The following is a 17,011-nucleotide window of genomic DNA, read 5'->3' on the forward strand; positions in this document are numbered from 1 at the left end:
ATACTCCCAACCATATCTTCCCTCCATATTTGAAAGGCTGTTCACAACTAGTGGCAAGAGGTGGGATAGAAAAGGATTCCTCCCTGTCACACATCCGTCTTCGCACACTCATTCATTCTAGTTTATTCAGATCCCACAGCAATACTACATATATGCCTTTGCTGTAATTCACTTACCATTTCACCAGGTGAATAGGTTCTTCCTTTTAGATGATTCTTATGCATGAAATCCACAATTCCAGTAAAGGAAGACAGAAAACCTAAAGACATTCCAGAAGGCGTCACCTGGAAAAATGTAAGAGAAAATGTAGTATCTTCTACTAGATCTAGAAAAAACTGATCATGATGAGTTCCTACTATGTTTTTCCAGATATGTATGTATTGTCCATTTAAGGTGAAAATTTAGATGATGTCAGGAGATTAGAGATAACTCTCTAGCCTCACACATATTCTCCTAGGAAACCATAACAAAAAGTGTCAATTTTGAACCTATTTTATCTAATTCCAGAAGTTAAATTGGTACAATTATTTTTCTTTAATTTAATAACTAACATTGATAAGTAATCAACACTTGCCCTTATGTATACAGTGGTTGTAAAAAAGTGGAAGTCATGGCATAGCAGAGATGTGTTGAGATGTAGCAAACGGTAAACATTCTGAAGTTCATCTGATTGCTTTCATGTGAAAGTTCCCTTTATGATGAAACACTTCAAATTAAAATAAGTGATAATGATAAAAGACGTGAATCCCAGGTCAGAATGGGCTCAACAAGTTACTGGGGAAGAGCAGAGGAAAAAATGCATGTCACGCTGTGGCTAATGACACAACTGGACTCAAGCTGAAAAGACATTCAGCTGTTAATGTCCTCAAAGGTGAAAAGAAAATTTGAAGCTAGAAAACACCGTATAAGAAGCAGCATTTTATAATCCTATCAGTTTAACTTGTACACCGAACATATCACGCAAAAAGCTTGATTAGATTATAAGAGATAATAATAAACAACAACTTTATTTTTGTACCCCGCCTCCATTACCCCGAAGGGACTCTGGGTGGCTTACACATGGGACAAAATGTACACAAAACATTAAAACAAAACAATCCATTAAAACAATAACACAATTAAAATAAACATAAGAAAGCATAACAGTCAGATAAAAATACACTTAAGTAAAACATAAGGGAATAGAACAACAGCATTAAGACTTGCTCAAACAATACATGACAAAAAACCAATAATCAGAAATCCTGAGATGGGCATGATTAGGCAGAAAAAGGACTGGGCATGGGATAGTGCAAAATAGCGTAGATGTGTTAAACTGTACGATGAAACATCTACAATTTAAGGTATGAAGTCTATAAGACCTGAACAGGACTGTTCAAAATAGTGGGATCTGGGGGTCTCTCATTCATGGGGGTAGCCATAATTTGATATCAACTTTACAAAAGTTGATAAAATAAGGAAAAAGAAGGATTTTATTCCAGGTGCAGGTACGCACTCCTAAAGAATGGAAGAAAATGGTTGTCTTTTTCACCTGAGTTCCTATTATATTAAATGGTTCACTGTCTTTTCCAGATTTTGTGGGCACTATATAGAAAGTGTTCTTAATGTTGTTACCGGGAACTAATGAAGTGAGGCACATGTGTACCCAAATGGCCCAAGTTTCTGAAGAAAAAGATCTAAAATAATTGACCACTATATAATCCTAACCAATAGCAGCTATTATCATCAAACAAGTTGGATATTCTTACACTCAAACATTGTTTAAAGGTGGACTTCAACTGCACATATGCTCACACAGCAAACTGATGGACTTATCTTTTGTTTCATCACTTTATGGCAACAGAATGTTAGGGGAAAATACTTTACCTCCCGAACCTGGGCTTTTACCACAAGTCCAGGCAACAAGTTGCTGAGTGACCAATTTTGTTCTTCTGTGGCAATGGCTGCTGCAATCTCAGCCTGACTGATGGATATGCGGATTATCCTTCCATTGTTCTTTACGTCTTCAATAAGGCAGTTCAGATACTGCCCTATTTTCAGTTCAGCTCCTACATGGCCAACATAAATATCTATTATTAACTATTATTATTACATTCATTTGATTCTTAATGCTTTTCTGTTATCATGGTAATTCCCATCACAATGGGAAAAAATCTTCCCATCCTAGATTGAAAGGTTTCATTTGCGCAAGCAGATGTTGCTGTCGATACAAAAGAAACTGGACAGCAAAACTGTAAAATGCATCTTGCTACTGTGATCTTCACTAGAGTAGGACACCCATTTGCAGTGATCTGCTTCTGAATTATTTCCATATCTAAGATTACATAACAGAACCATGCATTTCTTCCACTGTTAACAGAGCTGTTTCTAATGCCATTTGTAATTTATAGATGTACCTTTGTTGTTTGACTGCAGGTACCCCTGGGCTTTCTGACGAGGCAGAAATGCTTTTGCTGCTGGAACACCTATGTCAATAAGGTAACCATGATCTTCCACACTTGCAATACACCCAGAGAGCAGCTGTAAGAAGAAGTATATTAGCTTAAAATCCCTAAAAAGGAACAAGCCTGTGGTTTCCACAAATTGGATAGTCTGGCCTATTTCAAGCCTCTGTTACTTGGACGAGCAAGGGCTTTGATTATAACGTTAATTCATTGAAACCTCTGGATGGACAAGACCTTTATTACTGGAAGTTTCAGTCAAATACATCTGGAGTGTGCCAGGGTGGAAAAGGCTGTTATATGATATATAAAATCGAAATCCATTAAAATGTTACAGCCGCACCCCTATATTTAACTAGTATAAGAAGTGAAATACATGTGATGAAATTCTACCTTCTATATACTTATTATTATAGGCACAGAGACACTTCTCACATCAGACAGTGAATTCCTGAATAGTGAATGAAATAGTCTAAAAATATCTCACAACACCAGACTCCCCAGATACCAAGGAAACTAGATAATGATGGAACACTTTCCCTCAATCTAAACTAGTGGTTCCCAACCTTTTTTTGACCAGGGACTATTCTCCAACATTAGTACCAAAAAGTGTACAGTTTTTGGTCCACTTTAGATTCGATTTGGTTATCTAGGGTGCTGATTCAGAAAACTGCATTGGATAGAATACATCAGCTCTAGTTTCTGATACTGAACATATGCCATCCAGTAGTCGCCATCAGCTTGCCCATATTTAATAATGTAGAGCTGATGTAGTCTATCCAATGCAAATTTCTAAATCAGCACCCCAAATAACCCAGAAACAGGCCTAAAAGCAAAGACACCAAAGCGCCCCCACTTCCAGGTGCCACATGGAACGGCTCCGCTCAGGGGGAGGGAGGGAGGAGGAGGAGGAGAAGCAGGCTTGTTGTCGCATCTTTCGTGGGTAGTCCAGCCTATCCTCTCCCGACATCCCTGTTGTCTCAGCACCATAAGAGAGTTTTGCGAGACCAGTCACTCCCGTTGCAACTGTGGAATAACGATGAGGCTGCAGAACATATTTTAGTTCTTGCGGACCACTGGTGATCCATGGACCACAGGTTGGGAACCAATGATCTAAACAGAACTTTTATATCAATGACTTTTTTCTAGAAACAGGAAAATACATTTTCTTTATCCTTTCACTTGTGATGACCCATGGGCCTTGTAGTCCTGCTCAGGACATTGTAATTCCTGATGAATTACCTTCCCAGTCTGAACTGGATTCCTCTCAGCCAGATCTTTCCCAGGCAGATCTGGGAACCTTGCACCTGCAAGAAAGTTGTCTCCCAGAAGTATGTCAAACAAGCCCAGAGCCTACTTCTCCCGTGTTCTTGCGCCGGGAGTTTTGTAAACAACAGAGAAGTTTGGAATCAGCTTCGCGCAGGAGTGCGAGGATTGCAGCTAAGAATGTAGCCAATTAAGACTGCTTCTCGTGAGAATCTTTAAGGAGTTTAACATCTGGTCTCAGAGTTTAGCTTTCGTTTCTGATTCCCAGAGAACTGCTTCGGTGGGAAAGTTAGACTCTATTTAGGTGTTTTACCCGCGTAGTAACTTCGCGGAGTCAATTCGTCAGCCTACGGAGCGAGTTGTGTCTGGACAGCGCGCTCCGATTCAAGCCTCGCTCCTGCTCAAGCCTTGCCTTGCTATCCAGCCTTCGCCTTGCTTCCCAGCCTTTGTTTATCTACGGACTTTGCCTTGTTTCCCAGGACCAATCCTTGCCTTGTTCCACGGATTTTACCAAGTTATTCCACGGACCTTGTTCTTGTTCCTAGTTACCTTGTTCCACGTTTTAAGCCTTGTTTCAAGTATCAAGTTATTTCCTAGCCTTGCTCAAGTTTATGGACTAAAGGACCTTGTCATCTCCCCTCACTTTGCCTGGCAAAGTGAGTGTTTCGGTTATTGGATTACAACTTTGGACCATAATATTTCTTATTGGACATTGCTTTTTTGGACTAATTCTGACCTTTCCTGAAAGGTCTAATTCTGGACTATTTTCTACACTTGTTTTTATTAACTTTATATATTCCTTCAATAAAGATATTAGATAGATTCTGGCCTCTGTGTATGGTTATTGGTGCCTTGCAGCCTGGGTCCTGACAGTTTGACTCCGCCACCCTAAGCACCAATTAACCTCGGCCAGAATGTCTACCGGAACCGTGCCCGGTGGGCAGCCACTGAGCTACACCATCAGCAAGGACGAAGTGGATCGCATCCGCGACAGACTCAACGCCCAGGATGGAGAAATAAAGGGCTTGCGGGAACGCGGAATCCGCCTCCCGGCCATGGCGTTGCCTACCAAGTTTACTGGAGAAGCTTCTAAGGTTCATGTTTTCCGTCGTCAATGTCAAGCTTATCTAGAGGCCCGTGATGCCGAGTTTCCCCAAGAAGACATCAAAGTGGCGTGGGTTTACAGTCTTCTAGACGGGCCAGCGGCCAATTGGGCGACGGCACTGTTCGACCAAGCCTCTCCACACCTAAGATCAGCGCAACACTTCTTGGACCACCTCAAGGAGACTTGGGGAATCGAGGACAATTTGGAGGCAGCCGGTCACAAACTTCGTCGCCTTTTCCAAGGAGACAGACCTATGTCTCAGTATATAGCCGAGTTCCGAGTGCTGGCCCACAACACCGGCTGGAACGATGTAGCCCTCAGAGGACAATTCCGGGAGGGTCTCAACATTGAAATGCTGGAAGAAATCTCCAAGGTGGATCCTCCCCAGACTCTCGAGGCACTCATTGATCAATGTTTACGGGCTGAAGTCATGATTGCCAACAGGAAACAGTGGGTTCGAGGCCAGGGCAGTAGAGCCGGGGCAAAACCCCCCGCTCCCGCCAGCGTTCAGCCACGTCCAGTGTGGAGACCCCCACCGCCAACCCCATACCCCAGAGGAGGCGAGGAGGTGCCGATGCAGTTGGGCAATGTGCGTCCCAGACTAGATGCCGCCGAGAAGGCCCGTCGTCAACGCTTAAACCTCTGCTGGTACTGCGGGAACGGGGGCCACTTCGCCAGAGAGTGCCCAGCCAAAGGGAAGCCTGCCGCCCGTCTTGCGGCGGCGTCCTCCACGGAGACGAAGGCGTCTGAGCCGACTGGCACACAGCCGGCGGGGGAAGCCAACGACCGGGTGTAGAGAGGCTCGCCAACCCGGTCAAAAAATCCATTCAAGAGCCGCCAACCGGGGTCCTGTTCCTTCTCGTGGTCACATTATGGTCAGCAAAAAGGGGACCCGTCATGATCCACGCCATGATAGACTCTGGAGCTACCAACAATTTCATTGATAGAGAGTATGCCGACTCTCTGGGATTACAATATCATGATTTCAAGAATGCCCGTGTGGTGCAAGCCATAGACGGCCGCCCCCTCAAGACGGGCCCCGTAAGTCAGTGGTCGGAACCCACCAGGATGTGGATAAGGGAACATATGGAAGAGATTTCCTTCTTTGTTACCGAGGTTCCCCATTTCCCTGTGATTTTGGGAATTCCATGGCTGACTCTCCACGACCCTAACATCTCCTGGTCCAACAGAGAACTGCAGTTTGCTTCACCGTACTGCCAAAACCATTGCCTCGTAGCCAAAGTCTGCCATGCCACAGACACCGAGCCCATCATCACCTTGCCAAAGAAGTACTCCGAGTACTGGGATGTATTCAATGAGAAAGAAGCCGAAAAATTACCCCCACATAGACCTTATGACTGTGCCATTGACTTGGTGGAGGGGGCCCCGATCCCGCGAGGGCATCTCTACTCCCTGACTGAACCAGAGCAAGAAGCTCTCAGGGAATTCCTAGAGACAAACCTTCGCAAGGGATTCATCAGACCCTCTCAATCCCCAGCCGCCTCCCCAGTGATGTTTGTGAAGAAGAAGTCAGGGGAACTACGCTTGGTGGTGGACTACAGAGCATTGAACAATATCACCAAGCGGAACAGCTATCCCCTGCCCTTAATCTCGGATCTACTGGATCGGCTTCGAGGAGCCAAGGTTTACACCAAGCTGGATCTTCGGGGGGCTTACAACTTAGTTCGCATCAGGGAAGGGGACGAGTGGAAGACCGCCTTCCAGACCAAATTCGGATTATTCGAGTCCCGAGTTATGAATTTCGGTTTATGCGGAGCTCCCGCAACGTTCCAGCATTTTGTCAATGACATTTTTCAGGACTATTTAGACAGGTTCTTGATAATCTACCTGGACGATTTTTTGGTGTTTTCTAGATCACAATCAGAACATGAGAACCACGTCAAAATGGTGTTACAACGATTGCGGGATCATGGACTTTATGCCAAGTTGGAAAAATGCGCCTTTGATCTACAAGAGGTAGATTTCCTTGGTTACCGCATCTCGCCTCTAGGGCTTTCCATGGATCCAGCCAAGGTTTCAGCAGTATTGGAATGGCGGGCGCCAACTAACAAGAAAGAGGTGCAGCGTTTCTTGGGGTTCGCGAACTATTACCGCAAGTTCATTCCAGATTTTGCCCGCTGGTCCGACCCCATCACTAGCTGCATCCGTGGAAAGCAGCCTTTCCGCTGGACTGATCAAGCAGAGAAAGGGTTCCAGCAACTAAAGAAACTATTCACCTCCCAGCCAATTCTACAGCACCCAAATCCTGGAACCCCTTTTGTTGTGCAAGCGGACGCCTCTGATGTGGCAATTGGGGCTGTACTCTTACAACCGGTGGGAGATCACCTCCATCCCTGTGCCTTTTACTCTCGTCAACTAACCACACCAGAGAGGAATTACACCATTTGGGAAAAAGAACTACTGGCCATAAAGGCAGCCTTTGAAACTTGGAGACATTGGCTAGAAGGGGCCAAATTTCCCATTGAAGTCCACACTGATCATCGTAATCTAGAACATCTAAGAACTGCCCGCAAACTAAATCAGAGGCAGCAACGTTGGGCTTTATTCTTTGAACGTTTCAACTTCCAGATCCATTATGTGACCCCAGCCCAAACCAAGCAAGCAGACGCCCTGTCACGTAAACCGGAATACGCTGCAGGACGCAAGGAGACCTTTGAATCCCAACTACTACAACCCGAGAACTTTGCCACGCTCACAGTGGGGAACACCAAATCCACTCCTATTGGTTCAACTTCCTCTACTCCAGGACCCATCTGTGCTCAAGAAATCAGGGCTAGTCAGCAAGCAGATGCCTGGGCGCAGGACCAACTTCGTCAAGGTCTGCGTTTTCCCTTTTCGCTTAAAGATGGACTGCTTTGCTATAGAAATCATGTTTATATCCCACCCGGACCGGGCAGGGAAGAAGCGCTTCGTCTGTGTCATGACTGCAAACCAGCAGGGCATTTCGGACTATTTAAAACCATGCATCTGATCCTAAGGGATTTTTGGTGGCCCAAGATCCGCAAAGATGTGGAAAAATATGTCAACACCTGCCCAGTATGCCAGCGCTCCAAGATAAGAAGGGAGAAACCCTCAGGGCTTCTACATCCCCTTCCTACCCCGTCTCGCCCATGGGAAATAATTTCTGCGGATTTCATCACTGACCTACCACCTTCCTGTGGATTCACCACGATCCTAGTGGTGGTGGACCTTTTCACCAAGCTAGCCCATTTCATACCCTGTGAAGGTCTCCCCACGGCCAAAGAGACTGCAGATCTATTCCTTCAACATGTTTTCAGACTACATGGATTGCCCAAGAGTTTAGTCACAGACCGTGGATCTCAATTCACCTCTCGGTTTTGGAAGGCACTACAAAAACTATTGGGCATAGACTCTCGCTTATCTTCAGCTCATCATCCTCAAACAGATGGGCAAACGGAGCGCACCAATGCCACCTTGGAGCAGTATCTTCGCTGTTATGTAAACTACCAACAGGACAATTGGGCTTCTCTGTTACCACTGTCAGAGTTTGCTTATAACAATGGAGTTCAAGCTTCTACAAAAGAAACGCCGTTCTTTGCAAACTACGGCTTCCACCCACGTTTCTTTCCCCCTGTCATTGAAACTTCAGAAGTTCCCGCAGCAGAGGATTGGCTGCAGGAACTCACAGAGGTACAACAACTTTTGCTCCAGCAACTGGACCAAGCCAAGGAGGACTATAAACGCCACGCTGACAAACATCGCCAGCCGGGCCCCGAAATCAAGGTAGGAGATCGGGTTTTCCTGTCCACTCGCTTTCTGCCCTCCCACCGCCCTTGCCGGAAGTTAGATGCCCGTTTCATTGGCCCCTATCCAGTGGTGGCGCAATTAAACCCCGTGACTTTCAAACTCCAACTCCCGCGTTCAATGCGCATCCACCCAGTGTTTCACCGTTCCCTGCTCCTTCCGGCGGATGGTGTGCGTCCTGATACAGACCAACCGGCTCCCCCTCCTGTTTTGATGAATGGGGAGGAGGAGTTCGAGGTTGAGGACATTTTGGATTCTCGCTTTCACCGCCGCCGCCTGCAATATCTCATTGACTGGGTGGGTTTTGGCCCTGAGGAGCGCTCTTGGGAAGACGCCTCCACAGTTCACGCTCCTGATCTAACCCGTCGCTTTCATCAGACCTATCCCACCAAACCGCGGCCTCGCGCTTCGGGGAGGGAGTCCCAGTTTGGGAGGGGCCTTGAGGAGGGGGATAGTGTGATGACCCATGGGCCTTGTAGTCCTGCTCAGGACATTGTAATTCCTGATGAAGATGAAAACTTGGGTTTTTTACCTTCCCAGTCTGAACTGGATTCCTCTCAGCCAGATCTTTCCCAGGCAGATCTGGGAACCTTGCACCTGCAAGAAAGTTGTCTCCCAGAAGTATGTCAAACAAGCCCAGAGCCTACTTCTCCCGTGTTCTTGCGCCGGGAGTTTTGTAAACAACAGAGAAGTTTGGAATCAGCTTCGCACAGGAGTGCGAGGATTGCAGCTAAGAATGTAGCCAATTAAGACTGCTTCTCGTGAGAATCTTTAAGGAGTTTAACATCTGGTCTCAGAGTTTAGCTTTCGTTTCTGATTCCCAGAGAACTGCTTCGGTGGGAAAGTTAGACTCTATTTAGGTGTTTTACCCGCGTAGTAACTTCGCGGAGTCAATTCGTCAGCCTACGGAGCGAGTTGTGTCTGGACAGCGCGCTCCGATTCAAGCCTCGCTCCTGCTCAAGCCTTGCCTTGCTATCCAGCCTTCGCCTTGCTTCCCAGCCTTTGTTTATCTACGGACTTTGCCTTGTTTCCCAGGACCAATCCTTGCCTTGTTCCACGGATTTTACCAAGTTATTCCACGGACCTTGTTCTTGTTCCTAGTTACCTTGTTCCACGTTTTAAGCCTTGTTTCAAGTATCAAGTTATTTCCTAGCCTTGCTCAAGTTTATGGACTAAAGGACCTTGTCATCTCCCCTCACTTTGCCTGGCAAAGTGAGTGTTTCGGTTATTGGATTACAACTTTGGACCATAATATTTCTTATTGGACATTGCTTTTTTGGACTAATTCTGACCTTTCCTGAAAGGTCTAATTCTGGACTATTTTCTACACTTGTTTTTATTAACTTTATATATTCCTTCAATAAAGATATTAGATAGATTCTGGCCTCTGTGTATGGTTATTGGTGCCTTGCAGCCTGGGTCCTGACATCACTTTTAATTGGGTACTTTCTCTTTTATTACTCTGAGAATAGTCTATTCATATGGATTTCCACTTTACATTTGCATTTAAATTTGAAGTTTAACCCAAGTTTTTAACTGTGCTGTCATAACTCATACTATCTACTTAACAATCTGATTTTTGTAAGCTGTCTCAATCAGCTTTAGGAAGGCAAACTATATATTACATAAAAAACATCAGAAAATACATATATTTCATACCATTCCAGGCCTCAGAGTTGAAGAATTCAAAGCCTTGTTAACATCCTTAGGGTTAACTGAGAGCTGGATACTTCGGCGTCCTGCTTTAGTCTTCTCCAAATTAACAACAGCACATCTGACCACCATTCCTGGAAAGAACAGGTCTGAGAGAGAACTCAGATCCTGCAAAGGAAAAGTCATGAGGATGGACCAAAATAGTTGAAGGCATCAAACACCAGCAATCAAAACACTGGCCATGGATCTCTAATCAAATAAAATGATTTTTTCAAAAGCTACTGTATTTGAAAAGTGATAAAAAGGAGAATGTCATTCAATGTTTATTTTTTCCATAACATGAAAAAGAAACTAAAGGCAATTTTTTGTTAATGGTAGATTATGTTTAAGAAGGCAAATACAACAGAAGAGTTATAATAAAAATCGAGAACGATACACAGTAAATATTATCTTCATTTTCTTCTAGTGAATTTTGCATATGTTGATTTCCACAGACATTTTATAATACTTCCAGAACAGAGCTTTCCAAACTGTGTGTAGCCAGACACTGGCATGTCGACTGTTGTCTGCCAGTATGTCATGTACAAACTCACACACACTTTCTCTTACACACACACCCCGCGGAAATAACAACAGAAGCTGCCACCACTTCGGCAGATTTAAATGGATGCGCCAAGCATGTGGCCTTGCATTGGCCATCCTCCTTCTTCTGTCTCCTCAGATCTCTGCCTCACCCCAAACAGTGGTCACAATCATAGGGTGGGGTGGGGCATGGAGAAGTAGACCCCAAAAGGGCATCCACCCCACCCCCTTCAGTCAGGCAGGAAGATAGTCAAAGCCTCCTCCCTCACAGACAGTGATTCAATCTCAATTCAAAAACCTCAAGAGAAGGAGTTTCCAGAGACCCACCAAAGGGTATCTAGTCCTTCAGCCAGCCAGGAAGACACAGTCAAAGCACCTATGGATGGCCATCCAGCCTCTGGTTAAAAAGCTCCAGAGAGGTTTAATCACTACAGAAGTGGAGTGTTGATGCTGTTCAAGAGTAGGTACTGCTATAACCTTAACATTTTGCACAACTTGTTGACTGAGTTGTAGTAATTACCACTAAAATTGATAAGTTTTTAATTAAGAAAAGTAAATCTGTTGATAAGGATGTTTGTTATGGACCACACCAAGCGGCTATAGAGGAAACTACACAAGAATCAAGTGTGGTGCATAAGAAATGTAAAAGGAAAATTCCAAGCCCTCATTTATACAGTAAAGATATATAAAACTTATATATAATATAGTGTGTGTGTATACATCACACTAAATATTTTATATATACTACTAGCTGTGCCCAGCCACGCGTTGCTGTGGCAAAGTGGTGGTGGTATTGGTTAAAAATTGTTGTGGAATTTTTATTTGATGTTATTTGTATTTTTTAATTAATTTTATTGTAACTTATCTTTTTTATTTATTATATTTTATTATTTTCTTGTATTATTTTTAGTTATTTTCTGTTATTATAGTATTTTATTGTATTAATTTTAGTGTTTTTTATTATTTTTATTGTATTATTTGTATTTATTTTATTTTTATTCTTTCATTATTATTTGTGTTTTTATTATTTTATTTTATTATTTGTATGTATTATATTTTATTATTTTATTATATTCTTTTTATTTATGTTTTTTAATTGTATTTTTTATTTTTTTTTATGTATTTTCTGTATTTATTTTATAATTTTTGTTTGTTAGGTTGCTCTGAGTTCTGTGGTCTGCCTGGTCATGTTCCAAATGTATTCTCTCCTGATGTTTCGCCTGCATGTATGGCAGGCATCCTCAGAGGTTGTGAAATGTGTTGTAACGAAAGCAAGTGGGGTTTATATATCTGTGGAATGACCAGGGTGGAAGGAAGAACTGTTGTCTGCTTTATGCAAGTGTGAATGTTGGAATTGGCACTGAATAGCCTTGTAGCTTCAAAGCCTGGATGGTTCCTGCCTGCCTGGAATGAACAAAATGTGGCTCCCAGTATTAAAAAAAATCTGTGAAATCAGGACAGTTAACTAAAGAACAGCACTGAGCAATCAGGGAATTCCAGACATGATGTCCTGGGGGCCAGCTAACATCTCCCAAGAAAGGATTCCTCTCCAAAGCAGGAAGCAGCCAGGCCTTGAAGGTGCAAGGGTATTCAATGGTAATCAAGGTGGCCAAGTGGAACATTCACAGTCGCCTGAGACAGATAACGGTTGTCCCATCCTGGATATCACTGGTGAGATAAAAATAAACAACCCACTTGTCTGTTTTCAAACAGATCTCATAATCTCTGAGGATGCCTGGCATAGACATGGATGGCCATTTGGCAGCAGATAGGGTCGTGAGGGAATGAGATGTTTAATCGGCTTTTCCTGAATCCCTTCTTATTATCCAACATATTCAGTTATCCAATGTTCTGCCAGGGTGTTTATGTTGGATAAGTGAGACTCTTCTGTATATCTTATATTATCTGCTTAGAACTGGATTATATGAGACTCCTTCTACAGAGCTGAATAAAATGCACACTGAAGTGGATTATATGGCAGTGTGGACTCAAGATAATCCAGTTCAAAGCAGATAATATAAGATTATAAATGGGTTATACAGCTGTGTGGAAGGGCCTTGAGTCTACACTGCCATATAATTCAGTGCAAATTAGATAATCTGTATTTTATAGGCAGTGTGGAAGAGAGAGTGAGGCCTGACTAGGTTGCTAGGAGACCAAGTGGGCGGAGCTTAGTCTTCTAACTGGCAGCAATTGGCTAAAGACAATTATTCCTCTCCCTCTAATTAGGACTTTATTTTTCTTTTCTTTTTGTTGTCGGAACCTAGGGGCAAGGATGGTGGATTGTGCTTCCAAATTTCTAGGTTCTGGGGCTTGTACTTTTGTTGTTTAGTGGCAGGGGAGGACACCTTTTGTCTTTTATATATATAGATATTATGTATATAAGTTTCATTCACACACACATATATATATTGTTTGAAACTCTTATAAGGGGGTGATTTAACTCCAGTTTGCAAATAAAACTGAATTACTGTGTCGCAAAAGGATGCATGTATAAAAAAATATGTCACCAACATGGAAAGTTTAGAAACCTCTGGTCTAGGATGTGAAACACTAAGATAAATGTTGCATGAAATGTTTTATTAACAGAACGAAATATACATTTACTTAACAATCACTTAGGTTTTCCAAAGTAAGGCACTAGATTTTACCTCCAAGTGTTCATCTGTGGCCACCTGAGTGTTCAGAATTTTGTTGTAGGCATCACATATTTGTGTCACTTGAACAAACCCAGTGAGCCCATTGGGCAAACTGATCACCAGCTCCAACTGATGAGCTTCTTTCACGCATCCTAGGAGCAGCATCCCATCTGTGAGAGACTGTTTTAAAACAACCAAAATTTAAGGCGCAAGCAACAGAAATAAACTTTTCCTAGGAGTGCCCTTGGCTAAGAAAATACACTAACTTACAAAGAATGCTATCAGATTAAAGACAGACCTAACATCCAAAATAAAGAGGCAAGGTGGAAATGATAATGATAAAAGGGGCCGGGCTGTGGCGCAGCTGTTGAGCAGCTGCCTTAAATCACTCTGACCATGAGGTCATGAGTTCGAGGCCAGCCCGTGGCGGGGTGAGCACCCGTCAATTAAAAATAAAAAATAGCCCCTGCTCGTTGCTGACCTAGCAACCCGAAAGATAGTTGCATCTATCAAGTAGGAGATAAGGTACCACTTATAAAGTGGGGAGGCAAGATTAACTAATTTACGACCTGGAATGAGGAAGTGCCGTCAGTGTGGATGATGAAGCAGCTGCTCCCCCCTGTGGCCAGAATCGAACATCCCCTCAGAAGAACGTTAACTTGCCTCTGCGTGTGTCTCTGTCTCTGTTTGATGTGTTTATGGGCATTGAATGTTTGCCCTATGTGTGTTATAATGTGATCCGCCCTGAGTCCCCTTCGGGGTGAGAAGGACGGAATATAAATACTGTAAATAAATAAATAAATAAATAATGCAATCTTTGTCAGCTCTGGAAAGTCGGTGTGGCTTTGGAAGATCCAAGGGAAAATGTTTGGCATTTAAGATATTTCATGGGCTTTGCTAGGTCTGAACATGAAATAAAGTACCAAAACCTTAAGTGCCCTTCTAGTCCTCTTCTGTTTTTCCTAAGATGGCTAGACACAAAACCACTATTTCAGGGCACCAGAAGAATACAGAAACCACAAAAATGACATATGGCCATGGGCTGGACTTTGCCAACTCCTATTCTAGGCAAATGGCAGCTTAGCTCTCAGCACTTTTGTGGCACTTGTTCGACAACCAATTTATACAGCACAATCTGAAATAAGAATAATGTGTAAAATGAATCAAAAGATAAATTATCTACCAACCTCAGCTGTTAGAAGTTCAAAATCCTTTGCATTAATTTTTAAAGCAGCTCTCTCATCAGACTTGAGTTTTTTGGGTTCTGCTTGATCCTGGTGTTTTTTCTTTCTTTTCCGAGTTACCTCTTCATTCTGTGCCTAAGACACAGAAGTTATTTTTAAAAGTTATTTTAAAAATCAAAGACTTTCAAATATTATGAACAAGCAGCTGTTTCTTAATACAACTAGCTAAATATTGGAACAAAAAAAGGAACTCATTAATCCAACTATAGGAAAACAAAGTTTAAAAATAGCATAATCTCAAGGTTATGGCCAGTTTTGGATGCAACACTAAGGACCTTATCACATCGGGATATAATCAGTTTATATCAGTATAAATTACATATTTTTTTAGGACTGGGTGCATACTGTATTGAGACGGGATGCATACTCTCCTCATCACACCTGATTATTATGATTCTTATGATTTGAAAATACTGCACTTTGACTCAGCACACCATGGAAGCCTGGCTCCTCCCAATCAATTCCACAACCCCCTACATCAATCTATGAACTTTTAAAAAGTATTGTTGCTGATGGAATGCATGCAGATTTTTCTATCACACACAAAAACAGTGCTTCAGCAATGGAAAAATCTGCAGTACAGTAGAGTCTCGCTTATCCAACGTAAACGGACCGGCAGAACGTTGGATAAGCGAATATGTTGGATAATAAGGAGAGATTAAGGAAAATCCTATTAAACATCAAATTAGGTTATGATTTTACAAATTAAGCACCAAAACATCATGTTATACAACAAATTTGAAAGAAAAAGTAGTTCAATACGCAGTAATGCTACGTAGTAATTACTGTATATACAAATTTAACACAAAAATATCATGATGTATTGAAAACATTGACTACAAAAATGAGTTGGATAATCCAGAACGTTGGATAAGCGAGTGTTGGATAAGTGAGACTCTACTGTATTTCGAAAAAAATGATTAGAATTCCATCTGCAAATAATCAATTTCTGTGACACTTTGCAGACAGAAACCAACAGAATACTGACGGAATGGGGCAAACGTCATGTGATGAGATCCATTCGAAATCATTCTCAAACAGTCTCAAAAATGGAGTATTTTCTAATGCGATAACGTCCTCAATCACATTTGACTATTAGAGGACAACATCAACTTTAGTTTTCTTGTTGAAGTTTTCTCTACCTCTTGCATACACCAGAGGAGATCCCAGGATCACTATTTAGCCTCTGCATTAAAAAGATGGCCAAGAAATCTGGAGAACACCTCTAAGGCTTTTAGCTGTATCAACCAATAGAAAGACTTAGAAGATGACAACTTCATACATTCATAATCGACATACCTGGAATAAATTGTCTTGGTCTATTGTTTGTGATCTGGGTGTATTTCCTTCTTGTCTTTTCTTCTGTGTTCCCCCTCGAGGGAAATTTTCTTCTAAGGATGACATGGTTGTTTTTCTGAGAGAAAGACAAAATTATTTCCATCTTAAAATTATACCCATGAAATCTAAATCAACATATACATATTCTTTCATTTCTAGAATGAGAAAATATAATACGAAAATAAAAGAAATATATGTATTGCTAGCATTAAATTCTCTAAAGTGAAGTCTCCTATTAGGGTTAGGACATATTTATAATCCTCTCCAATCTGCACTCCAGATTGAGTCAAGTGTAATGTGGTAGTTTTAAAAGCCAGTGAGATTCTAGGCTGCATCAATAGGAATATCGAGAGAAGTCATAGTCCCACTCTATCCTGCCTTGGTCCGATCTCATACTGTGTCGAGTGCTAGGCACCACAATTTAAGGAGAGTGACAATCTGGAATGTGTCTAGAGAAGAACGACCAAAATGTTCAAAGGTCTGGAAGCCAAGCCCTAAGTGGAGTGACTGAGGAAACTATGTTTAGCCTGTAGAAATAAAGGCTTGGAAAGGACTTGATAGCCATGTTTAAATATCTAAAAAGCTGTCACATTGAGGATAGGGCAAATTGAAGGGAAAAAAGATTCTATCTAAAAATTCCTGAGGATAAGAGCTGTTTGGCAGTGGAACTCTCTGCCTTTGAGCATGGTGGAGTCACCTTCTCTGGAGGATTTTAAACAGAAGTTGGACAACCATCTGTTGGGAGTGCTGATTGTGTCTTCCTGCATGGCAGGAGGTTGGACTGGATGGCTCTTGTGATCTCTTCCAACTTTATGATCCTATGGAAAAACCGCCCCTGATAACTAGCCATGCTGGCTGGGACTGACTGTGTATATATATTTCCAAACATCCCTAATGACACTGGATTGATAAGGATGGCGCGTAGTTTACTACTGACAATCAAGCTACTAGTTCTTG

General features: G+C 42.4%; 1 protein-coding gene across 4 annotated transcripts in view; it reads right to left on the reverse strand.

Annotated features, from left to right (window-relative positions):
• pdcd11 (programmed cell death 11) overlaps positions 1-17,011 on the reverse strand; it is a 45,244-nt gene that overhangs the window by 26,687 nt on the left and 1,546 nt on the right. For all 4 annotated transcript variants that reach the window (XM_062976302.1, XM_008106583.3, XM_008106582.3 and 1 more), the window contains exons 2-8: positions 16,016-16,130; positions 14,660-14,791; positions 13,485-13,652; positions 10,258-10,419; positions 2,397-2,520; positions 1,867-2,048; positions 177-284 (exon numbers count right to left, since the gene is read on the reverse strand). In XM_062976302.1, the coding sequence (XP_062832372.1) occupies positions 177-284; positions 1,867-2,048; positions 2,397-2,520; positions 10,258-10,419; positions 13,485-13,652; positions 14,660-14,791; positions 16,016-16,120 (981 nt within the window). In that variant the 5' untranslated portion in view covers positions 16,121-16,130. The remainder of the gene's footprint in view (positions 1-176; positions 285-1,866; positions 2,049-2,396; positions 2,521-10,257; positions 10,420-13,484; positions 13,653-14,659; positions 14,792-16,015; positions 16,131-17,011) is intronic.

The sequence above is a fragment of the Anolis carolinensis genome, chromosome 3, assembly GCF_035594765.1.
Source record: "Anolis carolinensis isolate JA03-04 chromosome 3, rAnoCar3.1.pri, whole genome shotgun sequence".
Lineage (NCBI taxonomy): Eukaryota > Metazoa > Chordata > Lepidosauria > Squamata > Dactyloidae > Anolis > Anolis carolinensis.